Genomic DNA, 25685 nt, shown 5'->3' on the forward strand with positions numbered 1-25685 from the left:
TGACCTTACATAATAGCATAGATTATTAACACTCACCTTTGTTTTCCCCATTGGTGGGATAGATAGAATTTGTAGGTAAGGTGCACACCTGACTTGAGTGAAAGGGGAGAATGATGAGATGGCATGGGTGGAAGAGAAATGGACTTACCTTTTCCTGCTGCAGCCACTGGAGCATCATTTCTGTGTCCTTCCTCTTGATGTTGCCATGGATACGCCTTTGCGTGGTGACTTGAGATTGATTCCCATTATGATCAGATGATGACGTGGATTTAAAAAGAGAAAGGACAGAATGCTCTGCTTCTGGGGAGTGGCCGGTGAGCTGCCCAAATGGCAGAGCCCAGCACAGCCGAGGTGGCTGTGGCTTTGTTGGCTGCTTTGGCTTTTGCTGAAGTTGTGAAATGGTGCATCTCTCTCTTTAGAGCGCAGGCTCAGGGTTCCCTGTCTGCAGGGTCCTAGTGCCAGGGACTTGCTGGTTGATCATGGGGAGAAAGCAGCAGGAACTTCGAGTAGGCTATTAAGTAGGACTGCTGCTAGCTCTGGGAGGGTTGCAGTTCTTTTTCTTTTCAAAGAACATTTATTTATTTATTTATTGGCTGCTTTGGGTCTTTGTTGCTGCCCGTGGGCTTTCTCTAGCTGCAGCGAGTGGGGGCTCCTGTTCCGTTGTGCGGGCTTCTCATTGCGGTGGCTTCTCTTGTTGAGGAGCACAGGCTCTAGGCGTGCAGGCTTCAGTCATTGTGGCAACGGGCTTAGTTGCTCCACAGCATGTGGGATCTTCCCAGACCAGGGATCAAACCCGTGTCCCCTGCGTTGGCAGGTGGATTCTTAACCACTGTGCCACCAGGGAAGTCCCGGCTTGCAATTCTTGAGTACCAGGCTGCACTCAAGTGCTTGTTGCCTTCCTGCAGAAGTGCCTTCATTGAGGATAAGTGAGGCATATTGTGTAGCTTTCCTTCCTGGCTCTTGGAGGTCTGGGCCCTTTGGAGGTGGGCCTGGTAGTCACTGGGTATTCCTAGGGGAGGAGGATATCCTGGGAGGGGGTAGACCTGTATTCAGTTTGAGAGTGGGCTACAGAAATTTCTGGGGATAATGAAGAGCTGGAGAGGTAAAAAAAAAAGTCTATTTAGGGTCTAGGTCCTATCTGTGTGAGATCTGCAAGGCAGATACTGGAGTAGGACCTAGGAATAAAAAGCTCTGTTTATCTTCTTTCGGGGTTCCTGTGCATATCTGGAATCTGGCCTTCCAAGCTTCCAGTACCTGAGCTTCTATTCCCCTCTCCTTTCCTGACTCCTGAGGGACTTATATCCACACATATCCCACTCCTACTAGTGCTTTTAGAGATGTACAACTTCACCCTAGTTATAAGAAAATCTGTATCTTGCTGATTACCTTTATGTTTCATTTTATCTCTTTGCAACCAAATCAAAATACCCCGTGCCTAATGCAGTTCAGTTCAAGTGTGTGGACCCTGCTGTCAGACTGCCTGGATTTCAGACCTCTACAGGTGGGATCAGAGAAAGCAAACAGTTGGGTTAGCCCAGGATCAAGGTTTGGTAAGGTGAGACAAGAGGAGGTCAGGGGCATAAAGGATGCTGGGGTACCAGTAAAAGCAAGGTAGAAATGGTGCAGGCTGGGTGCCAAAGAGGCTTTTCCTCCTTACTGGTTCCTCCTTAATTCCTAATAATCCACTTCTTTCCCTGTCATTTCTGAAATGTTCTCCAAGACCACTGGTAATCTATCAGAAACAGATTTCTTTCCCTCCTCTATTTCCATTTTCCTAGAGTTTTTATTAGTATTTAATATCATTGGGGAGGAAAATGGATTAGAAATCCAGGGAGTATCTGTCTTCTGGCTGAGGTAGCATGTAACTCAGAGTTGTCCTGTGTGACATGGGGTGGGGCCCAATGGTGCTGTTGAAGGATCACCTACCTGTACAGCTAGTCAAATGTGCCCCCCTTCCTACTCACATGTGCCCTGCTGGCTATGAGACTTAGGTGAGTTGTTTGACTTCTGAGACTCAATTCTGTCACCTGTAGAATGGAAATAGTGGAATCCGTGTTGTCTGCATCACAGGTTCGTTTTGGAAGGAGATCGTGAAATACACGTGTTAGTGGTCACAGTTAAATTTGCCTCTGAGAAGGCCCTATGACTTATTTTCTCTCTCTTAACATGTTCAGTTTCCTGTCCCAATTCTATTGTTATCAATCATCACTCTCCCATTATTCCTGCTTGAAAACTCCCAAGTTTATTCATTCCTTTACTTATCCATGCATTCATTCATCCATCCATTTATTCATGCAAGGTTTGAGTTCCTACCGTGTGCAGTTGTCATTGATGTACCCTCTCGGTAATGATGAAGACAATATCTACAATTTGTTGAACACGCATTCTGTGCTCAGCACTGTACTAAATGCTCTACTTCAGTCTTATTTAATCCTCACAACATCCCTGTGAGGTAGGTATTATTTCCCCCTTTTTTCAGTTGAGGTAACCAGGGCTCTGAAAATATCTTACCCAGAGTCATACACATGAGGAAATAAGAGAATCAAAGCTGTACCCAGGTCTGTCCATCTCCACAGCCCATACAGGCCTGCTGCTTCTTTCCCCATGTCTGATCTATCATAGGGCCTTCTCGGGGCTTTTTTGTACTGTCTCTGAATCGGTCCATTTCCTCTTCCCTCTCTTTTTCTCTCATGAGCCTGGCTCAGACCTCCTCACCCCTTGCTCATTACTGCCATAGCCTCCTTGCTGTTTTCCCTGTCTTTATCAAGTTGCTCTTGCCTCCACTCCATTCTGCTCTCTGCCACCTGTCTGATCTTCCTAAAATAGTTTTCATTATGCCAGTCTCCTGCTCAGGAAGAGACTGGCTTCCTGTTGTTATCGGATCCAATTCATCTATCTCTACGTGATGTTAAATTCCCTGACTATCCATATTTACTTTCTAATACATCTCAATATCAGTGTTAATTCATTCAATAAATATTTGACTTCATGAGCTAAGAGTGATGGGATCATAAAGAGGAAAAATTGAGGAGTCTGCTGTAAAAGGCTTATAGTTTGATAGGAGAACTCATCAGAATTCACTGATTCAGCCAAGCTAGTCATCTTTAACTTTCCCCAGTCAGGCAAAATTATTTCTGTGTCTACTCATACTGTACTCACAGATTACAATGTTTGCAGGCTTTTCCTCTCCACATATCTAAACAAAAACCTCATGATTCAAGGGATAATCAAGTATCCCTTTTCTTTTTAGCTTACCTTTTTCCTCTCTGTAATTCCTTATAATATTTATCATCTAGACATTTTATTTTAATACCTATACAGCTTCTGCATTTTTTTACAGAGCACTTTTATGTGCTTTATCTTATTTGAGCAGTAATGTAGATATGGCAGGTGATAGTCCCATTTTATAGAAGAAACAGCATCTAAGAAGTTAGGTGACTATATACACTTGTGTGGCTAGTGAGCTGTGATGTTCTTGGATGTGCGCTCTTTTGAATCTTTGAAGGTAGTGTGGTCCAGAGGAAGAGCACAGCTTTGGAAGCCTAGAAATATGTGTGGTATCAATGAGGAGAGTAAAAAGTGCAGAGGGTTCTGGTTCAGGCTTTGGTTCCAGTTATGGCTCCACTCCTTGTCTTCTGTGTGACTTCAGGGAAGTTGCTCAGTTCTCTAAGCCCTGTTTTCTTGTCAGCATTGTTCCTGGCTTGCCTCTTATGGGGTTATTTTGATGTCCAAATATTATGATAACTAAGTTATTAGCTAACTTTGTTGAGTGCTTACTAAATACCAGGCAATGTCCTAAGTGTTTTACATGGATTATCTCAGCTAATCCTCACAACAGCTCTCAGAGATGTTCTTTGTTCCCAATTGATAGATGAGGAAGTTGAGGCACAGAGATGTTAAGTAATGGGACCAAGTTTACGTAGCTACCAAGTGGTGAAGCCAGGGATTGAATGTAAGCAGCCTGAGTCTAGAACCGGTATTCTTAACCATGGTACTATACAATTGTTTTTTAAGGTGTTCTGTAGACTGTAAAGTGTTCTGAACATGCAGAAGTCCAGGCTGCAAGGAGCTGCATGGCCCTGCCCACCTGTGTAATGGTGAATAGGGAAAGGAGGGGGCAACATGGAGATTTTGCAGAGGAGGAGAGAAATGGTTTCCTAGGGGGTCTGGCCAGGATTGGAGATGTGGAGAGATGTTTGGGGGCCATATATCTGGCTGTTGGCTATCATTCTCCTATTAGGCTATCTGGCCTGCCTTAGAAAGAGGGTGGAATGGAGGAAGACCCTGTTCAGCCAGTGAAGCCCAGTGCCGACAAGACAGGTATCCCTCGGCCCAGGGAATCTACATCCACACTGTAGCTGGTAGAGCCATAGATCAGACCCCAGGGCAACCTTGTTAGCTACTTAGGGGCGGGGACTGTTGGTTTCTAGCCCATTAGATGGATAAATGAATGAAGTGGTTACATAGCCCTCTTGAGACCTCTCACTAGAATGTATAATCTTATTAAACGTTTTAAATTATAAAAGTAATATGGTTATTAAAGAAATTTTGTGAAAAATAGAAAACAAACCATCTCATTGTTTCTCTTAAGGAGATGCCTAGGAGGCAAGGCCAAGAGTACAGGGGACAGGTGGCTGAGGTGGACTGGGCACTGCCCCCACTTGTAGGGGGCAAGTGGGACTCTCTGTTTCTGACCACCACCCTTACTATCTGTTTGAACCTGATACTCTTAGGGTTCAGAGCCTGGCCCTTTATAACGACTAGAAGGGAGGAAGAATGACCGTGGCAACCTTCGCCAGTGTTGAGGGAGCTGGGGTACTTGACTTGCTTTGCTTTGCTTTGCTTTGCTTTGCTTTGCTTTGTGTGTGTGTGTGTGTGTGTGTGTGTGTGTGAAGTTGCCTCCATTGCTGCCCTTCCTTTGCTGTGTATTGGGCAGGGGGCCTGGCTGCTCCGGCCCAGGGTGAGATTGAAATTCAGACCCTAATCACGTGGGTTTGGACGTGACTCCAGAGTTTAGAAAGGGGAGGGAGGAGGAAGAGCACCAGAAAGGGGGGCGAGAGACCCTAATTTTGGCTGTGTGAATGTGTCACTTGATGCTTGTGGGTCTGCTGAGGCCTCACATCCTGGGGGTGGGAAGGGTGGCAGTGACGGTGAGGGGGTGCAGATTAGGAGGATCAGCAGGGCTGTGCTCCCAGCCGTAGGACAGTGTACTTAGAGGTGAGTGTTGAGGGTCTTTGGCGTGGGCCTAGTCCCTTATACTCTGTCCCTCTTGACTGGCCCAGGTGAAGCAAGGGGGCACTAGGACCCAGAGGCTAGCTCGATTCCTGACAAGTCTAGAGCAGCACTAGCGCAGAGTGAGACTCATCAGCTGGCAAGCAGGATTCGGTGTCTCTGGGTTCAGGAATCCTCCAGCAGCAGAGGGGACTTGCTCCTCAGCCCCCATCTCTGTCCCTACCCCTACCCCAGTAGGCCACCCAGGGAGGTCCATGGACTAGGGAGGGCCAGGCTGGCTGGCTTCTGTGTTTGTCCATGAGGGCCTGGAGCCCTGACCCTCCTGCCTAGGTTTCTGCCTTTTCTTTCTGTCTTTGGCCAGCTGGGGGAGGGGGTAGAGGCCGGGTGAGCAACATGGCCCAGAGCAAGAGGCACGTGTACAGTCGGGTAAGTGGTCCTGATCTGGGATGGCCACGGGAGGGCTTCTGGAGAAGGCCTTGGGTGGCTGTGGACATTGCTGTGGGGGGTGGGGAGACAGGCGGTAGCTAGGCTGGGGCCACTCGCGGCCCTGACCGTGTGGGACTGCACAGGCTTCCCTTCCCAGAGTTGGGCCCTCTCTGGGTACTGGTGAGGCCTGACCTTTGACTCCAAGTGGACCTCAGGCCAGAGGTTCCTGAGGGGGCCAGACTATCTTGGGGATTACAAATGGGGTTGGTGGGTTGGAATGGTCTTTCAGTGAAGTCTTTCTTTAGAGCTGCTTTGTTGTTTGTCACTCGCTTTCTTGCTCTTCTGACTGAGATTGAATCTGTAGCCACTCTTGTGTCCACCTGATTCTGAGAGGCTTATTAGGGTTAGGAGGTTGGAGAGCGTCTCTGAGTTTGGGGCCAGCCCTGATGTTACTGTCAGTTCCTTTTATTGTCAGGTCCGTGAGAGCCACTCGGCTGTCCCAGGTATGATTTGGCCTCTCGGAGCCCCAGGGAACGGTATCCTCACCTTCTTGGATGAGCTCTTTGGGGAAGAGAGTTAGGGAGTCACTGGCTCTGGCAGAGCTCTCTTATGAAGCCAAGAGGGGGCATCAGAAGGGGGCCCTGTGGAGTCTTCAAGGCCATGCTGTCACTTCTTCATGCTTCCTTCTCTGTTTGTTGCAAGGCCCCTGGTTCATAGAGCTGCTATTGCTAAAAATGGCTTAGGTGTGATTTTCTTCTAAGCCGTGGGCCTATTTGGAACCTCATTTCATGTTGTCCTGTCATCATGGGTATGTCAGAAGATGAGAGCTTCCCAAGGACAATATTTAGTCTATTCCCTTGCCTTGTCCATTATCACCATGGATAGGGTGATAAGCCATCCATTTGAACCACTGGGCAGAGTCTGGGGGACAGATGCAGGACAGATCTGAGATACCCGATTTACCTGACCTTTCTTTTTCTTTTTATAGTGACATCGCATGAGTGAAGGATCTCCAGAACTTGTGGGTAGAGAGTTGATAGAACAGGGCTCAGGCCAGGAAGAAGGGAGTAAATTGTTGGACGGGCTTGGTGAGGCATCTAGGAGTGTGCTGGTGGGGGCGGGGAAGTCAGGTCAGGAAGGAGTGGTAGTGACTTAAGGGCTGGAAGGAGGCACAGTTGTGTGCCCTCAGGGAGGACAGGCAGCAGTAGGGAGGGAACAGGGTTAGTGGGGTCGCTTACTGACTCACCTGCCTTCCCAGCTCAGGCTTTTGAGTCAGGCCCTGGGTTGTGGGGAGCCTGGTCTAAACTGAGTTATTTGTTTGAGCTTCATTCCCCTCCTAGGGGGCAGTGCTCCTTGAGAAAGCAGCCGTGTGGGGTGACATTCACAGATCTAGCAATGAATTCTGATTTATTAAATTTAAATATAATCTCTTACAAATTCTGGCAGATTCCAGAGGCGTTTTGAGAAGTTTTAGAACACAGCACTGACATATTTTCAAAAGGGAATTTGGTGGTGGTGGTGGGGACACTTTACCTTGAGAATGGGGTTCAGGGAAGTGACTTTTGATCCCTTTTCAGGCCAGGATCCTGATTGGGGCCTTTCTTATATATTAGGATGACACCGTTGACCTGAGGCTTTTAACTGTGTATGTTTGCATGTGTCTTTCAGACTCCCAGTGGCAGCAGAATGAGTGCGGAGGCAAGTGCCCGGCCTCTGCGAGTGGGCTCCCGCGTGGAGGTGATTGGAAAAGGCTACCGTGGCACTGTGGCCTATGTTGGAGCCACACTATTTGCCACTGGCAAATGGGTAGGTGTGATCCTGGATGAAGCAAAAGGCAAGAATGATGGAACTGTCCAAGGCAGGAAGTACTTCACTTGTGACGAAGGGCATGGCATCTTTGTGCGCCAATCCCAGGTACTCACCTCCTGTGTGTGTGTGTGTGTGTGTGTGTGTGTGTGTGTGTGTGTGTGTGTACGTGTACATGCTCTGTTGCATGTGCGGCTGGTGTGTTGGTGCTCCCTTTTCCTGGGCATGAGCATAAGTCTCTGGTTGGTAGAGTGGGAGGTAATGGGGGAGGGAAGATTAAGAGCTATCCTTAAGGAAGCTGCCCTGTACCCCAGGTTTGCTTAAGGCCTGGGGAAGGGCCCATATTACATCCAGCCTTGATCTAGCTATATAGAGTCTATTCTGTGTCCTCAGATCCAGGTATTTGAAGATGGAGCAGATACTACTTCCCCAGAGACACCTGATTCTTCTGCCTCAAAGGTCCTCAGAAGAGGTAACAGCCACCCACTTAAGTTGCCTCCTCACATCCAGGAGTCCCCAGGACTTCTCCCCAGAACACGGGGCCACAGTGGATCCTGAGAGTTTCCATCACCACCATATTCCCTTGTTATATCTTGCCTAACCTGCCATGACGTTCTCTGCCTCCACCCCTCTACACAAACACACACTTTGTTTCTGTTTGCATTCTACAGAGGGAACTGACTCAAATGCAAAGACCAGCAAACTGGTAAGTGGTTACGGGTGGGGGTGGGAGTAGTAGAGGGAAAGGAGAAAGAGAGGAGGGAGACTCAATACCAGACAGGTAGAAGCAATAGATGAGTAAATTGAGTTAGCCTTCCAGTCTCCATCCTCTCTGAGAAGGAAGCTTTCTGGGTATGAGTTGCTGCTTTAGGTGTAAGGGTGGTATCAGGGAAAAAGCTATTAAGGCCCAGAAGTTCTGGATCAATTGGAACAGAGGCTGGGGGTGAAAGGGAGGACAGGTCTGACCCCAGTAGTGTTGTTGCCAACTTCCTACCTTTTGGTATCCAAGGCTGCCAGCATCTGATGGGTGTAGGGTAGGGGTAAGGTAAGAACTGGAGAAAGAAGGTGCTTTCTTTTTCACAAGTGAATGGAGAGGAGGTGGACCCTCTGCCACCTGTTTCAGGCTGTATGCAGAGGGCCTGCTGGAGCCTCCCTCCGCTGCTCTGTGCAGGATGTGTGAGGTGGGGCTCCAGACTCTCCAGCTCCTCTGGGTCAGGGTGTGGACCTCCTGGAAGCTGATCCTTAAGGGAGCCCTCACCTCACTTACCCTGCATTTGACAGTGACCTGGCTCCCCCCATACCTGGCTATGCCTGAGTTGGTCTTAATACCTACACCCAAGATATCTGGCCAGCTAGCACAGTGTGATGTTTAAGCCTATTCTCTAACTCTGCCCTTTCCTACTCCTCATGCAGCGGGGCCTGAAGCCTAAGAAGGTGGTGTGTTTACTATTTGTGCCTGGGTGGGTGAGGGCCATGAGCCCCCTCCCCAGCTGTCCTGCATGTCCTTGGGCTGCATGCATGTGTGTGTGACCTTGGGGCTGGGATGGCCAGAGGAAATGGCAGCCTTGGCTTTCAGAGTTCCTTTGAGGGGTGCAAGGACATCAGGCTCAGGTAGTACTCATTAGGGATGATCCTCACCCCTTCCCACATTCCTGCCCATCGCCTAAGGACGTCTAGTCAGAGACTCCAAGCATTTGACTGTAAACAGTAGCAGCATGGAATAGAGCATTTACTGGGTTACAGTGGATTCTCACTTAGCCTCAGCTTGGGGGCAGTGGGAGGAGAGACTGGGGGTCTGGAGGTGAGGAAAGTACCAAGTGAGGTGGTTAGGTAAGAAGGTGGGAGGTCAGGGAACAGCACAGGAAGAACAGTCCTGAGTTGAAAAGCCTGTGTTGTTCTTGTCTCTGGGTGGGTGCTGCCATGAATGCCCACCCTCACTGTGCTCTGTCAGTCTTTCACTGCCTCTTCCTTCCTCTGGTGGTGTGCCTGAGGCCCACCTCCCACAACTCCCACACCCCTGAAACTCCTCTAGTCTTAAGTTGCTGCCATGACCACTTCCTCACACCAGCCCAATGCCTTGGGGCTATGCCCAAGCTGTCTCCGACCTGCATGTGCCTGTCAGACCTGTATGTGCTGTGCTGTATGTATGATTCTGTGATTTCCTTGTCACCAGCCTGTTTCAGGCCCTTCTGACCTTGCACGGAGGGCTACTAGATTGGGGCAGTGGAGGGGAGAGTAAAACATCTTTTTTTTTGACTTCTGGTTGGTGGTGGGTCCTCACTTTGGAGTTTTGCCTTGGAAGAGACAACATGATGGTACTTGCTTTGGGGTCCTGGCTTGGGAGGGAATGGGGATATAAAAAGGAAAATAATTCTCAAAAGGATACTGGACCCATTCCAGACACTGGGCTTCTTCCCTTGATTATTGGCTCCAGGTTGGGGTTCCCATCTCACACCAGACCCCTGAATAGAGAAGAGGACCTGCAGTCTGATATCTATGGAGGAGTTCTGGCCGCAGTCTGACTTGATCCTGAGAAGGGACCTGAGCTGTGCCCAAGTCTTGGGGTTTTGGCGGCTGCCTAGAGAAATGTGGCAAAGCCTAGCCTAGGCTGCCTGTGCTGGGATATAGCACCTTCTTGGCTCGTGATGCAGAATGTCAGTCAAGTAGTCAAGTCCTCCCCTGGGTCTTCCTCTTCAGTGCTTCTGTCACAGCACATCACTTAACCCAGGGAACAGGGAGGTAGCACCAGAACAAAAGAAGGAACTTTGAGGAGGAGGGTGGAAGAGAGAACCCAGATGTCTCTGCAAGGTGCCCAGTCCTTTCTGGAAGCCCTTTAGAGACAGGTTTTAACCTGACTACAACAAGGGTAGAGTTGAGAGAGGAGCCAAACACTGTCATTAGAGCTGCTGCAGCCCAGATGGAATGTTCCCCAGGTTTCTTAGTGTGCCCTGCTGAGCTGATGCAGCAGGAGTGCTGTGGGTACATGTGCCTGATGAGCCACCATAAGGGTATTATTGTCCATGTGTATGAGACAGAAGTAGAGTTGATGGGGTTGTGGACAGAGGGGAGTGTGAGTATGAGAGAGGCCTGATGAAGCAGTGAGGCCCTGTGTCCCTGTGCAGTGATACCCCGGTCCCAGAGAGGTCATCCCAGAAATGAGATGGCCCTTAGCCCAATTTCTTGGAGCAAATTCTTGGGGCTGGGGGAGAGGGAAGGAGAGGGAGGAGCCAGAACCTGTTCTTTGGAGGAGGAAGCAGGGCGGGTTCAGTAGAGGACTTTGTCCAATCATGAGGAGGAGGAGGAGCCATCAGAGCCTGGTGGTTGCTAGGCGACTGAGGAGCAGTGTCTCCACCCCTAGTGGAGCAGAGGAGGGTGGGTGCATGACGTCAGGTGGAGCTGCTGCTGCGGCCACTGAGGCTGCCATCAGCCTCAGCTGGCGAACTAGGCCGGCTACCTCTCCGGTGCCTGCCGGAGCCTGGCTGTCCCCACTGCGCACCGTGGGGGCTTCTGCATCTGAGCTGCAGCCATTGCCAGCTGGGAAGCTGCTGGTCTGGGAAGCTGAGGCTGCATTGTTGGGATTTGATGCACTAATCTCCTGTCTCCGCCGCCTTTCCCTCTGTTCGGTCTCTTCCCCCCCTCCCTCCCTCCGTCTGTCCTTCCTCTGTGTTTGTCCATCTTCCTCTGTCCTTCCTTCTCTCCTATCCTGGCTTTCTTTGGTTTTCTGCAATGATGAGACAGGCACCGACAGCCCGAAAGGTACTCTTGCTTGCTCTGGTCCTGCTGCTGGGTTGCCAGCGTGATGGTGGCAGCAGGCTGCTGGGGTGGGGGTGGGGGCTGATTGACTTCCTCTGTCTACCTGGTTGGGGGAAGAGGATGGTGATGAAGGTGGGGGGCAGGGAGAGGTGTGTGTCACTGCCATGCCCCACACCCTGGGCATTTGCTCCCTGGCCTGCCTGCTTTTGGCTTTGAATCTGTGTTCTGGGCCTTGTACCCAGTGGCCTCTCAGGCTTGGGCTTCAGGCAGCTTTTGCTGCAAACTGGCTCCGGATGCATTTCCTATGAGAGAATCTTGGGAAGCAGGTCCAGATGTCTTTGTGCCTCTAGCAGGCCTACCTCACCCAACCTTTGCTAGAATGACTCTTGGTTGAATACCAGCATCCCCGCCCCACTGGGGTTTGTGTCAGGGGTCTTTCCCTAGAATAGTTTTTGATACACAGCTATGGAGGCTTAGCCCAGGGTAGTAGAGGTGGGCGTTGGTCTCCTTGGGAGACCTAGAAGCAGGGCCCAAGCCAAATCTTGCCTTTGCCAGAAGTATGAGACACTGGGTATCAGGAACATTATTTGGGAGTTGGAGTTAATCATCTGTATCACTTTGCAGTAACCTGAGGGGTTTCTGGATTTGGTTTAGGGCAGTAGTTTCCCTATGTTGCTGCCCACCCTCCCCCTCTTTTCTTGCAGCTGGGTGGGGTTACTTTGCTGAGCTCTGGGCTTCAGGCTCATGCAGTATTCATGGTCCTGACACCTGAGCCCTCTGCCCTGGGGAAGGGAATTGCTGCTGGAACTGGTCCTGGAGAAGGGGGTGGGGGTGGGGTATACAGTAGGGCTGTTCTGCCTTGGGGACCTGATCTCCCTCTGCTGGGTTCATATCGCTCGCTTCGGGCTCATATCATCATTCTTGTCACATGGTATTTCTAGGGAGTCCTCTGTGGAGTCTAGCACTTGAAGGAAGGGGCTGACCTGGGAAAGTCCTTGGGAGTGGTGGGTGGGCGGGGCTCTGGGATAGAGTGGGAGACGTTGTTGCAGAAGGACTGGTCTTCTCTACCAGCTGCTGTGTTTGGTCTCCTGTGGTTCAGCCTAGGAGACAGGGACTTCCAGGATTTCCAGGGTGTCTGAAGGGGTGAGGTCTGCAAGGGCAGGACAAAAGTGGGAGAAGGAACTAACGGGAAATAGGAGTTCTGAGTTCCTGGAATGGGAACGAGGTGATTCACTGGATGAAGGGGATGGGCTGGGGATGGGGGAGGAGTGGTGGGACCGCTAAGCGTAGCCTCATTTCTGTTGCTTCTGCTCTCATTGCTGTCCCTTTTGCTGTCTTTCTGCCATTATCCTTTCTTTCCTGACTACTACTCCTCTGGCTCCTGTTGCCTGTCCAGACTACAACCCGGCGGCCCAAGGTGAGGAAAAACAGGCCTCTGTACAAGCTACTGCTGAGTGGACACACACTCATTTTAGGCGTGTGCATGTGTGTGGGCATGTGTATGAGCAAGTATAAGTTGGTCACAGTGTACCCTGGGTTCTCTTAAGGGGAGTGAGGGGACTGAGGCTAATGACAGGCCCCTCCGGGGAAAGTGACTTCTGGCTCTAAGGAGCCGGTAGCTTGAGCGCAGAAGAGAAACGAGAGTGGTTGTAGTTAATCAAGGTAGGCTTTCTTGAAGAAGGGCATTTAGACCAGGTGTGTGTGTGTGTGTGTGTGTGTGTGTGTGTGTGTGTGTCTGTGTGTGTGTGTGTGTGTGTGTGTGTGTGTGTGTCTGTGTGTGTGTGTGTGTGTGTGTGTGTGTGTGTGTGTAGGGCATTTAGACCAGCTGTGTGTGTGTGTGTGTGTGTGTGTGTAGGGCATTTAGACCAGCTGTGTGTGTGTGTGTGTGTGTGTGTGTAGGGCATTTAGACCAGCTGTGTGTGTGTGTGTGTGTGTGTGTGAAGGGCATTTAGACCAGCTGTGTGTGTGTGTGTGTGTGTGTGTGTGTGTGTGTGTGTGTGAAGGGCATTTAGACCAGCTGTGTGTGTGTGTGTGTGTGTGTGTCTTGGGGGGGAGGGCGGGGATTGGAAGAAAGGTGAAAAAACTTGGCAGTGTAAATGTCAGGAGATAAGGAGGTGGGTGTATCTGTGAAAGGCTTTGGGCATGTGGCCTCTGAGTGTCAGCCCATCGGGAGAGCTTCAGGGCTCAGCCCTGCAGGGAGGAGCACTGGGCAGGCCTGTCTGCTCCAGGGCCTCAGCTCCACAGGGGCCTGGGTCGTGTTATCTGATTAGAGCCCCTCTGTCTTGGAGGGAGGGAGGTGACAGATGGGTTGGCTGTACTGACCTTGTTTCAGAGGGGAGCCAAGGATTACAACTTTCACCCTGGCTCTTTCACCTGCAGGGTCCCCTGAAGTAGATCAAGGGGAGGAGAATCAGCTTGATTTAAAGAGCTGGGGGGCCTAGTACCCCCACTTTTAGCCCAGCCTTCTCTGGGAATATGAAAATTAGAGATCAATCTGTTCTTTTTCTCTGGGAATGACACTGAGGCACTTTTTCACTCTGGGGGAGGAGGGCACAGGCCCAGAGCAACAATGGGATTGGGAGTATTAAGAAATTGCTAGAATGATCACAAGTGGGTCACAGAAGGAATGGTCTGGGGAGTATGGGATTCTGCTCTAAGGGGTTACTGCCAGAGCTTGGAGGAATGTGGGGTCAGTGCCAAGGGAGGAGCATTGTAATCTTATGTCTTTTTCCATCCCTTCCTCTCCTGCCATCCTCTCACCCCCACCCTGCCCCGGTCCTTTGTCGCTATCTCTGACTGTGTCATTTTCATTCTGCTCATCACTGTTTCTCTGTTCTCTTTGTGCTTTGATACTCTCTGCCTTTTTCCTTTTCTGTCACTTCCCTCACCATATTCTCATATTCTGTCTTACTCTGTTTCACCACCCCTGTCCCCTACACTTCTGGTCTGCCCCTACCCTGTCTGAATAGCCCACCCGCCCAGCCAGCACTGGGGTAGCTGGGGCCAGTAGTTCCCTGGGCCCCTCTGGCTCAGCATCAGCAGGTGAGCTGAGCAGCAGTGAGCCCAGCACCCCAGCTCAGACTCCGCTGGCGGCACCCATCATCCCCACGCCAGCCCTCACCTCTCCTGGAGCAGCCCCACCGCTTCCTTCCCCGTCTAAGGTAAGGTCTGGGGTTGGAGTGAAGAAGATCCAAGACACGAAAGGGCCTATGACCCCTGGCAGGGTCTTCGAAGTTTCCCAGGGTTGGGGGAGACCCGGAACTTGGATTAGAAGAGTGGGGGACACAGCATATAGGTACCCCATCACTGACTAAGCTCTTATACTCTCTGCCCTTCCACACTTTCCCCTTATGTATCAGGCTCTTCTCAGATGTTTGTATGCCACTTGCTTTGGCCCTGGGCCTGGAATGATGTCTGCACACATTCCTGTCCTTTCCACTCCAGCTCAGTCTTGATGGGGAAAACGGGGGAGGCTGTGCATAGACTGAAGGGTCTCTCCTTTGCAGGAGGAGGAGGGGCTGAGGGCCCAAGTGCGGGACCTGGAGGAGAAACTGGAGACCCTGCGACTGAAACGTGCAGAAGACAAGGCAAAGCTAAAAGAGCTGGAGAAACACAAGATTCAGCTGGAGCAGGTGCAAGAATGGAAAAGCAAAATGCAGGAGCAGCAGGCAGACCTGCAGCGGCGCCTCAAGGAGGCTCGGAAGGTGGGACTTGGGATGAAGAGGGTGTTTGGGGAGGCACGGGGCCCAAGGAAGTGTACTGGAAGCTGAAACTGGAGCCTGGAGTGTCCTGTGAGAAAGGGTGCATGAGGCAGCTCTGTGCTTGTAACCCAACCGACCTCCACTCCTCTTCAGGAAGCCAAGGAGGCCCTAGAGGCAAAGGAACGCTACATGGAGGAGATGGCTGACACTGCTGATGCCATCGAGATGGCCACTCTGGATAAGGAGATGGCCGAAGAGCGGGCTGAGTCCCTACAGCAAGAGGTGGAGGCGCTGAAGGAGCGTGTGGACGAGCTCACCACTGACTTGGAGATCCTCAAGGCTGAGATTGAAGAGAAGGGTAAGGGGCCAGGAGCTGCTGGGGGCCAAATGGTGGGGTTGGAACTTTGTCTGAAAGTATTAATGGTTTTCCCCAGGCTCAGATGGCGCTGCGTCCAGTTATCAGCTCAAGCAGCTTGAGGAGCAGAACGCCCGCCTAAAGGATGCCCTAGTGAGGTAGGGTCCTCTCGTTGTGCGGCTCACTCTCCTGTCTCCAAATGTGTTAGAGCGCCCACCACCCGGTGACTCCGACACGCGCTCTCCTCTCTCTTCACTTTCCCACAGAATGCGGGATCTTTCTTCCTCCGAGAAGCAGGAGCACGTGAAACTCCAGAAGCTCATGGAAAAGAAGAACCAAGAGCTGGAAGTTGTGAGGCAACAGCGGGAGCGTCTGCAGGAGGAGCTGAGCCAGGCAGAGAGCACCATTGATGAGCTCAAGGAGCAGGTCTGGGGAGCCCAGCGCCTTGCCCAGAGCACCCCCACTGACTCGCTTCTGTTATAGGCACCTTCTGTTTCTAGGTGCCTTTCAGCCCTTCTCCTTGTTCCCTCTCTGTAACACAGGTGGATGCTGCCCTGGGTGCTGAGGAGATGGTGGAGATGCTGACAGACCGGAATCTGAATCTGGAAGAGAAAGTGCGGGAATTGAGAGAAACCGTGGGGGACTTGGTAAGAGAAGAGCAGACTCTGTCTCATGACCCTGATGGAGGGTAGTTGGAAGTGACTTGCTGAGAGAAGGCCTGACATGTGACCCCTGACCTTTGAGTAGGAGGCATGGTGAGTGAACCCACCCTGGCCTGCTACCCTGACTCTGACTTTCCTTTGCCTCAACTCCCCTGTGGCCTCCCAGGAAGCAATGAATGAAATGAACGATGAGCTGCAGGAGAACGCACGTGAGACAGAACTGGAGCTGCGGGAGCAGCTGGATATGGCGGGTGCACGGGTGCGAGAGGCCCAGAAGCGTGTGGAGGCGGCCCAGGAGACAGTTGCAGACTATCAGCAAACCATCAAGAAGTATCGCCAGCTGACCGCCCACCTGCAGGTGCCTGCCTACCCGCTATTCTCTGCCCACCATCTCCTCAGGGCTCCCTGAGGACCCAGCTGTGCCTCATTGTCTGTCCCTGTTCCCAGGATGTGAACCGGGAACTGACAAACCAGCAGGAAGCATCTGTGGAGAGGCAGCAGCAGCCACCCCCAGAGACTTTTGACTTCAAAATCAAGTTTGCTGAGACTAAGGCCCATGCCAAGGTCAGGAAAGTGGGTGGGTCGCAGAGGGCTGAGTGTTGGGGACCCCAGCCTGGGTGTGGCGGTGGGCTGATCTGGTGTGGGGTTCTGGGCTTCACTTCCTGGATGGGGGCGTGCTTTGTGTGGTGGTTTGGAAGACTCCTGGCCTGGGCCTAGAAGCGGGGAACGTGGTGGAGCAAGGCATGGTGGTTATGAGGCGCTCTGCAGCCTGGCTGAGAGCCCACCTCCCTGTCCACCTCACAGGCAATTGAGATGGAGTTGAGGCAGATGGAGGTGGCACAGGCCAACCGGCACATGTCCCTGCTGACAGCCTTCATGCCTGACAGCTTCCTTCGGCCAGGTGGGGACCATGACTGCGTCCTGGTGCTGCTGCTCATGCCTCGTCTCATTTGCAAGGTATGGTCTATCAATCACGTGCCCAACAGGACTCTGTTGAACTTGCTGTGAACCAGGCATTGAGGATGCCAAGTAAAGATAACAGTCATTCTCCCTGCTCACAGAGTTTATGATGTAGTGGAGGAGCACAGTCAACAAAGTCACAGATGGATGTATATTACAGATGGCATGTTGTGAAGGGGAGATGGCATGTTGTGAAGTGGAGGTAGCGTTTTTGAGAGAGCACGGTCGGAGAGCCGATTTAGATAGAGGGTTGTCACTGAAGGAATGACATTTGAGGCCAGACTTAGAAGATGACTAGGAGTTAGTGGGGAGGTCGTTGTCAGGATAGCATTCTAGGTAGAAAGGTAACAGGAGCGGCAGCTTTAAGGCGGGAAAGAGCTTGGTCCCACTGGTCCTGCCACCCTTTCATCCCCACATCCCAAATCTTCATAACCACCAGTAATCGCATCATTACCCTTTCCCCATGTGATAGTCCCTGCCCATCTAAGAGCTGTTTCTGCTTTCTCCCCCATGTATCCATGCCCCCTACATAGTTGCTCAGCTCTCTCTATTCCTGAGTCTGTGTTCTCCATCCCCTGCTCTGAGCCCCAGGTCTCTGGTGCTTCTTCCCACAGGCAGAGCTAATCCGGAAGCAGGCCCAGGAGAAATTTGAACTAAGTGAGAACTGTTCAGAGCGTCCAGGACTTCGAGGAGCTGTGGGGGAGCAGCTCAGCTTTGCTGCTGGGCTGGTGTATTCGCTGAGTTTGCTGCAGGCCACACTCCACCGTTATGAGCAGTAAGTAACCCCTGACCTCTACTCCAGGGCCACGGGTCCGAGATTGGCTGGAACTGAGATTGCCTGGTAGACGCTGGCCTCACAGGGCCCTTCTCTGGTCTCTAGTGCCCTCTCTCAGTGCAGTGTGGACATGTATAAGAAGGTGGGCAGCCTCTACCCTGAGATGAGTGCCCACGAACGCTCCTTGGATTTTCTCATTGAGCTGCTGCACAAGGACCAGCTGGACGAGACTGTCAACGTAGAGCCTCTCACCAAAGCCATCAAGTACTACCAGGTCTGGGGCGAGAATTCAGCCTTGGCACAGGAGGGAGGGAGGGTTTCTTCTGCTGGAGGCTGTTGCCAGTGTAGCCAAGGTTGTATGTCCCAGGCTGATGGCTTGAGGCTCGTAGATGGACTCACCTTAGGATGCAGCTCCTTGAGGGTTTTGGATGCTCTCATACCTCTGGAGTCCTGTGATGACAGGGTCAAATTGCAGTTCGGGAAGAATTCTCCATTCTTCCAAGGCCTAAAGACTGTTTGTTTCTTTGCCATCCCTCCTCAGCATCTGTACAGCATCCACCTCTCTGAACAACCAGAGGACAGTACCATACAGCTGGCTGACCACATTAAGGTGAGGTGTCTGGGCCAGTGGTTGAGCCCCTTATAGAGATCAGAAATGGGAGACATCAGTTCACACCCTCAAGGGGTGTCGCATAAGACTGGAACAGGGTCACTAAGGCCAGATCAGGGAAGCCAGAGGACCCACTTATGGATGGGGGCCAGCCGAGGGCGGAGACTTCTTAGAGATGGTGATGGGGCAGAAGGGCTCCTGTTGGGGGCTGACAACGACCTGCTTCTGTCCTCACAGTTCACCCAGAGTGCCCTGGACTGCATGAGTGTGGAGGTGGGACGGCTGCGGGCCTTCTTGCAGGTGAGAGCACAACTAGATCTGTTTGAGCTCCTCTTCCTTTTAGTCCCCACCTCCTCGCCCCAGCCCTAATGCTGACTTGGCTCTCCATCTGTTTCCTATTCCCTGAGTAGGGTGGGCAGGAGGCTTCAGATATTGCACTCCTGCTCCGGGACCTGGAAACTTCGTGCAGCGATATCCGCCAGTTCTGCAAGAAGATCCGGAGGCGAATGCCAGGGACAGATGCTCCTGGGATCCCAGCTGCACTGGCCTTTGGACCACAGGTTTGGGCTGTGAAGGGGGATGGGAAGGAAGCCAAGTAGAACCAGGAGGGGCCCAGCGTGTCAAGATCTGGATATGGTCAGGGGACAAGAATGGTTTTGAGGTAGCTGGGAGCTGTGGTGCGGGGCCCAGAGTGGGCTCCTGACTCTGGCCTGTTGCACAGGTATCCGACACACTCCTAGACTGCAGGAAACACCTGACGTGGGTGGTGGCTGTGCTGCAGGAGGTGGCTGCTGCTGCCGCCCAGCTCATTGCCCCGCTGGCAGAGAATGAAGGCCTGCCTGTGGCTGCCCTGGAGGAGCTGGCTTTCAAAGCAGGCGAGCAGGTGGGCTGGGAAGGCTGAGCAGAAGGTGGTAATGGGGCAGTCAGGTGGCCAATGTGGGGTTTTCACTACTGCCCTTGACACCTGCAGATCTACGGAGCCCCCTCCGGCAGCCCCTATGAGTGTCTGCGCCAGTCATGCAGCATCTTGATCAGTACCATGAACAAGTTGGCCACCGCCATGCAGGAGGGAGAGTACGATGCAGAGCGGCCCCCTAGCAAGGTGGGTGGGGTCGCTCCTTGGAGGGGCTCCAGGGGCCTGGAGGAGCAGGACTTGGAGAGCTGCTGGTAATTGTGGGAGGGAGGGCTGGGCGGCAGCAGGAAGGAATCTGGGGAGCACCATCCTGCTTAGGAGGCAAGGAGAAGATTTTCCCTTTGACTGGATCTCTGAAAGGAGTGCCTTGATGACCTCCTCTCCCTATCCCTGCCCTCTGTCTCCTGTCCCTACCCTTAGCCTCCCCCAGTTGAGCTGCGGGCTGCAGCCCTTCGTGCAGAGATCACAGATGCTGAAGGCCTGGGCTTGAAGCTTGAAGATCGAGAGACAGTTATTAAGGAGTTGAAGAAGTCACTCAAGATCAAGGTGAGGATAGGGAAGGCTCTGGATCTGGGGGGCCAGGAAATAGCATGGGGCACAGGGAAGCAGTGAGTGTTGGTGATCATAACTCAGGGGGGCTGGGGGTTGAGTGGGGAGAAGTGGCACCTGTGATCAGTGGGAGTTCTCGTGGGCCCTCAGGAAGCTTTCTATCTCGTGGTCTATTCCAGGTCTCTGGGGGGCCATGGGAGGGTGTAAGGGAACTAGACGCTCTCTGCCCTTGTCCAGGGGGAAGAGCTCAGTGAGGCCAATGTGCGGCTGAGCCTCCTGGAGAAGAAGCTGGACAGTGCAGCCAAGGATGCAGATGAGCGCATCGAGAAAGTCCAGACTCGGCTGGAGGAGACCCAGGCGCTGCTGCGGAAGAAGGAGAAGTCAGGCACCTTCCCAGGCCCCTGCTCACTCCACCCCTCCCTCCTTCCAGCAGCTCCCTGCCGCCTAGCCCAGGGCCTCTTGTAGTGAGACTCCCCAGGGGGACAGACGCCATCTTCCTTCCCAGCTGACATCCCCATCATCTCATCCCAGTCTGAGCCTCTTCTGCCTCTGGCTCCTCACCAGTAGGGCTACTCCAAGGACTCAGTCAGGACTGAGAAGGGGGGGTGGGGCCATGGGGAAGGGACACTGTCCAAGCCCAGATTCTTTCACAGAGAGTTCGAGGAGACGATGGATGCACTTCAGGCTGACATCGACCAGCTGGAGGCAGAGAAAGCAGAGTTAAAGCAGCGATTGAACAGCCAGTCCAAGCGCACAATCGAGGGGCTCCGGGGTCCCCCTCCCTCGGGTATTGCTACCCTGGTGTCTGGCATTGCTGGTGGTGAGTGCAGTGGAACAGGCAGCACTAGCCCAGAGGAGATTGGATGGCCCCCCTCCTGCCCTTGGCTTCAGTTTGACTTCTGCCCCCCTCTTTTACCCCTGGATATTCAACCAGGAATATGCTTGCCCAGTTTCACTCTGTGGCAACTTTTTTTTTTTTTTAATGAATTTATTTTTGGCTGCACTGGGTCTTCCTTGCTGCACGTGGGCTTCTCATTGCTGTGGCTTCTCTTGTGGAGCATGGGCTCTAGGCGTGCGGGCTTCAGTAGTTGTAGCTCGTGGGCTCTAGAGCACAGGCTCAGTAGTTGTGGCGCGTGGGCTTAGTTGTTCCGTGGCATGTGGGATCCTCCTGGACCAGGGCTCAAACCTGTGTCCCCTGCATTGGCAGGTGGATTCTTAACCACTGCGCCACCAGGGAAGCCCTCTGGCAACTTTCACCAAGTTTTTACTTCTTGAAGATATGTGCAGAGTTCTGACCAAGGTGGGGCAGTGGGGCCTTACCAAGTTGTTGGTGAAGCTCAGAATTACAGTGACAGTCGGACTCCAGTAGATGTCCCTTCTGGGTCTACCGTCTGGCTTTCCTGTCCCAGCCCTGTATTCCAGAGGGTCACCAGCCTGCAGCAGGCTGGGCTGAGTGCTGTGGTATCCACAGCAGTGCATGGTCCTTGCTCTTGATCCCTCCTCTGCTTGGGCACTGCATTTTCTCTTCCCCACTGAGTTCACGTGGCTTCACCCTATAGAGTAGTTGTCTCTTCCATTGCTGAATTCTCCCAGCTTCACTTGGGGCTTGTGTTCTGACCTTTGCCTGGTCTCTTAGTGTGGTCAGGGCTCCTTACCTGGAGTTTTTCTGGCTTCCAGGCCTAGTCTCCTTAGTTTCCTGACCAAGGAGGTGGCCACCGCCATGTTAGTTCTCATCTACCGTGTAGTTCGGTTTTTGTTCTCTCTTCAGTTTCTTGCTTACCCTTCTCACCTCCAGAAGGCAAACTCCTTGTAATGGAATTAAACCCTCAGGATCTCTAGATCTCCCCTGCTGTGCTTGCCTTGTCAGCTGGCCTCACCTAGGGTCTTGTCCTCATCAAAGCCCCCGTCACTGGTGCCGCTTGACCCTGAAAGTGACCAAGCGTCTTCTTGACTTTAGACTCTTGTGGTGCAGACGGCTCCATGTTCCTTGGGAGGGGAGTCTCCAGAATTACCGCATTGAGTTGCTTTAGCATATAGGCTCTTTAAACAAATATCGGTTCTTAGTCTATGAAACTTCACACCCAAAAAAGGGTGACTTCTGTCTCAGAGCACTGGGGAACCTGAGGAACATGGGAATGTGTCCACATCCTCCACTTCAGTTTTGCTGCTAGGGAGCACTGAGGGTGCAGACATATCAGGGTGTCAGGAGCGTTCCGGCTGCCCTTCTGGGAGCTGGAGTCTGAGGCAGGGAGGCAAGAATGGCCTCAAGTGCTTCTCCTCCTGCGCACACTCCCGCTGCCACTCTTCCTCACGTGTTGCACCCTGTATTGTGGCCTGGCTCCCCTTTTCTGTCTTTCACACATATTTGCTCTTTCCCCAAAAGTAGAGGCAGGGTCTTGTTAGAGAAGGTATGGTGATTAGGAAAAAAGTCTTCCTGCGTGCCCAGGATTCCTCTGGTATGTCCCCCTCACTCCCAAATCATCTAATTCCTCTCTCCTCTTTTCCTGCTCCCCAATGGGCTATCCTGAGCACAGAAGAACAGCAGCGAGGTAGAGACCCATCCTGGTGGGGGGTTAACAGGGCTGGTGGGAATTGGGGCTGGGGGAGCAGGGTGAGACTACCCCCTTGGGAGCAATCAAGACTGGAGGTAGGAGGGGATAAGGAAAGGGGATGAGTAGGGATGGTGCCCATCTTCAGCCTTCTGCACCTGGGGCTCATGACATTTGTTATGGTACCCATAGGAGGTGCCTCTGGGCAGGCTCCGGGATCTGTGCCAGGCCCAGGGCTGGTGAAGGACTCACCACTGCTGCTTCAGCAGATCTCTGCCATGAGGCTGCACATCTCCCAGCTCCAGCATGAGAACAGCATCCTCAAGGTGAGGAGGTCACAGGGAGGATGGGTAGAGGTGGAGTGTAACTGCCTCGTTGATGATAGATGGCAGGGCCTTCTATCACTTATTACCGCTACCCTTCTTCCCCCTTCCCCCACAGGGAGCGCAGATGAAGGCATCCTTAGCAGCCCTGCCCCCTTTGCACGTGGCAAAGCTCTCTCTCCTACCCCGTGAGGGCCCTGGCAGTGATCTAGCTGCTGGAGTGCTGTATCGTAAGACTAACCAGCTGCTGGAGACATTGAATCAGTTGAGCGCACACACCCATGTCGTGGACATCACCCGCACCAGCCCTGGTATGGACCAGCCAAATCCTGAGATGGAAAACACACCCCTTCCCCTTGCCCCAGGCAGTTCCCACGCCAGAGAGGCTCTTCCTAGCACTGCCCTTTGGTCTCAGTGTTTAATTTGCTTGATTCACCTACCCTCTTACATGTCTACTCCATGAGCGGGTCCAGTATCTGCACTAATGACCCTTAATCCAGTACAGCTGCCTGCCTGGGCCTTGGTGGGCCTCACTAGCCTTCTATCCCCACAGCTGCCAAGAGCCCATCGGCCCAGCTCCTGGAGCAAGTGGCTCAGCTCAAGTCCCTAAGCGACACCATCGAGAAGCTCAAGGTTAGTTTAGACCCTGCCCTTTCTCACCCGACAGTGCCCACTTCAGAACATTCCGTGGTGGAGCCCCTAGCATGTTCATTTCCACAAGAACTCCCAGGGTTCCTGGGGGCCCATCCCTGTGCTAGATGACACCTGGGGAGGAGATGGAAGGGGAGGCAGGATTCCTGCCTTGGGAACCTGCCCTCACTCCCAAACAGATTCTCATCAACAGAAAACAGATTCTTATCAACAAAGTGGGTTGAGCTAGGATCATCTTTAGAGTGTGTGGTTTCAGGCACAACTTCTGTCAGAGCTGATATCACTGCAGAGTAGAATGGTTGGAAATGGCTTCCCAGAAGCTATAGAATCTGAGTTGAGCCTTAAAAGGGTAAGTATCTGTAAAGTAAGGATGTTGGGTAGGGATGGGATTGGAGTTGAGAGCAAAAGTATTATGATAAAGAGGATTGGTCCCTGCTTCTTTGGTATTAGTGTTCCTTCCTGTGAAACCAGGGAGGTACTGGCCTAGCCTGTGGGGGTCCCCTAAATGAATCCTTTTCCCCTCTGCCAGGATGAGGTCCTTAAGGAGACTGTATCTCAGCGCCCTGGAGCCACGGTCCCCACTGACTTTGCTACCTTCCCTTCATCAGCCTTCCTCAGGGTAAGAGGGAGTGGGGGAGGGGGAGGGGCAGTATGGAGGGCTCAGGTGGGTCCTTCCCCTCTCCTCCAGAATTTGAAGAGGCTTCTAGGGTCTCAGGTCCAACAACTGAACATCCTGAGAAATCTGGCCAAGTCTTACTTGCAAGTATCTTAAGAGTGCTTGCATTGCTTCCTGAAATTCCAATATTTTAGCAGTTAAACATCTTCTATGACTTTTGACATCAGAAGGGGCTCAAAACTCCCTTGTCAGGCTGTGCACCTCAATTCTGATTTGGAAAATGTGGTCATTATAGTCTAGCAGCCTCAAAGCCTCAGTCACCCAGGGTCTCAGTGCTCAGGGACCCTGTCAGTGGCACACAGCTCAAGTGAGCCCCTGACCTGGAGGCCTCTTCCCCTTCCCAACTCCCAGGCCAAGGAAGAGCAGCAGGACGACACTGTATACATGGGCAAAGTGACCTTCTCGTGTGCTGCTGGCCTTGGACAGCGACACCGGCTGGTGCTCACCCAGGAGCAGCTGCACCAGCTTCATGGTCGCCTCATCTCCTAAATGCTCCTTCCCTCGCTGTCCTCTTCTACGCTCAGCCCTCCTGGTGCCGCTCTGCCTGATGCATAGCCACTGGGTAGCCCCCAGGTAGAACCGCCTGTGTGAAGCTGTTCCTGCCCCTTTCAGCTTCACTCCCACCTGTCAGTGCCCTGCCCCTGCCCCTTGACCTGGTTCCCCTAGTTCCGTTCCCCGACCTCTGCTGGAACTTGCTGTTCAATTGCTCCCTCCTTCCTGAGGAGACTCAGGGGCCGTGGTGGGTAGGTAGGCTGAGACCCCACCACCAAAGGTCAAGTGAGGTCTCCCTGATTGAGGACTTCACCCCTTGATTAAAGTCACTTCTGCTTCAGTGTTCTCTGTGTGGTGTTGGGAGTGGGACTTGGGCCGTTTGGCTCAGAGCAGGAGTGGAGGAGAAGGGATGCTGAGGAGGCTTTGGCTGGGTCACATATGAAGGTCTCCCTCTAGTGACCAGTAGAATGCCGTGTTCCTCAAATTTGTGTGCAGTAAGTTTCTCGGAGCAAGGGGAAAAGGGCTAGACCACGGGCTTAGCTCCTGAGTTCGTTTATGGAGTTAGGAGGCCAGGAGTATGTCGTCTCTGCCAGCAGGCCTGCCTCTGCTTTCTGGATCTTTCACTGCTCTTCAAGCCAGTGTTTGGAGCTGGGCTAATGGTATGATCATCGCCCCAGACAACTTTCTGATGCGCTGGCACAGTCTCCCCATAAGATCTGGGGTCTCTCAGAGGGAACATTTACTAAGCAAGGGAGGACCAAAGCAACAGACCGGTAAGAAAGGATAGAAGTTGCAAAAGCTGCTCCCAAGTCCCACTACAAATTAGTATCACCTGGGGAGCTCCTTTGAAAAAAAATTTGCACATTTCTGGGCCTTTGCCCAGACCTGCTGAAATCACTTCTAGATTTGGGGCCCGTTAGGCCAATGAACAATGCCCTGGCATTTTAGAACGTAACCCCAGTTTAGTTCAGTTGGCTGACTCCTTGATTCTCTCTCTCTCTCTCTCTGTCTCTCTCTCATCTCTCTCTTTTTTTTTTGTCTGCGTCGTTTACCCGCGTCCCCCTGCAGTGGAAGTGTGGCGTCCTAACCACTGGACTGCCAGGGAATTCCCTTGATACTCTTTTATTCCCTCCTTGGGGAAATCCTACGCAGGCTGCCAGAGGTCTCTGATCCAATTGGAGGGAGAGACCCCTAGTGCTTAGGAGCAGCTCCAGCTAGGTCAGGTCCTCTGCTTGTGGGAAAGGAGCAAACA

General features: G+C 52.4%; 2 protein-coding genes across 6 annotated transcripts in view; both read left to right on the forward strand.

Annotated features, from left to right (window-relative positions):
- Positions 1-5503: 5503 nt before the first annotated feature.
- On the forward strand, positions 5504-24773 carry DCTN1 (dynactin subunit 1). Of its 5 annotated transcripts, XM_073791221.1 has the most exons (30): positions 5505-5658; positions 7327-7572; positions 7858-7936; positions 8136-8170; positions 12614-12634; positions 14187-14378; positions 14724-14921; positions 15072-15276; positions 15353-15431; positions 15540-15699; positions 15816-15920; positions 16102-16293; positions 16383-16499; positions 16740-16892; positions 17510-17670; positions 17776-17944; positions 18212-18280; positions 18518-18580; positions 18691-18840; positions 19002-19163; positions 19251-19382; positions 19614-19739; positions 19980-20122; positions 20396-20562; positions 22277-22291; positions 22484-22617; positions 22733-22925; positions 23168-23247; positions 23795-23884; positions 24293-24773. In XM_073791221.1, exons 1-30 carry the CDS (start codon positions 5626-5628, stop codon positions 24428-24430), a joined length of 3807 nt encoding a protein of 1268 aa, XP_073647322.1. In that variant the 5' UTR covers positions 5505-5625; the 3' UTR covers positions 24431-24773. The 5 variants fall into 5 exon arrangements, 4 of the variants coding, with proteins under 4 accessions (XP_073647322.1, XP_033694052.1, XP_073647323.1 ...); XM_033838161.2 differs by lacking the exons at positions 12614-12634; positions 22277-22291 and having other exon boundaries at positions 5508-5658; XM_073791222.1 differs by lacking the exons at positions 5505-5658; positions 7327-7572; positions 7858-7936; positions 8136-8170 and adding an exon at positions 11176-11220.
- Positions 23808-25685, forward strand: part of SLC4A5 (solute carrier family 4 member 5) — a 151066-nt gene continuing 149188 nt past the window's right edge. The window contains exon 1 of the mRNA XM_073791225.1: positions 23808-23884. The gene's annotated coding sequence lies outside the window, so the exon portion shown is untranslated. The remainder of the gene's footprint in view (positions 23885-25685) is intronic.

This window comes from Tursiops truncatus, chromosome 14 (assembly GCF_011762595.2).
Source record: "Tursiops truncatus isolate mTurTru1 chromosome 14, mTurTru1.mat.Y, whole genome shotgun sequence".
Lineage (NCBI taxonomy): Eukaryota > Metazoa > Chordata > Mammalia > Artiodactyla > Delphinidae > Tursiops > Tursiops truncatus.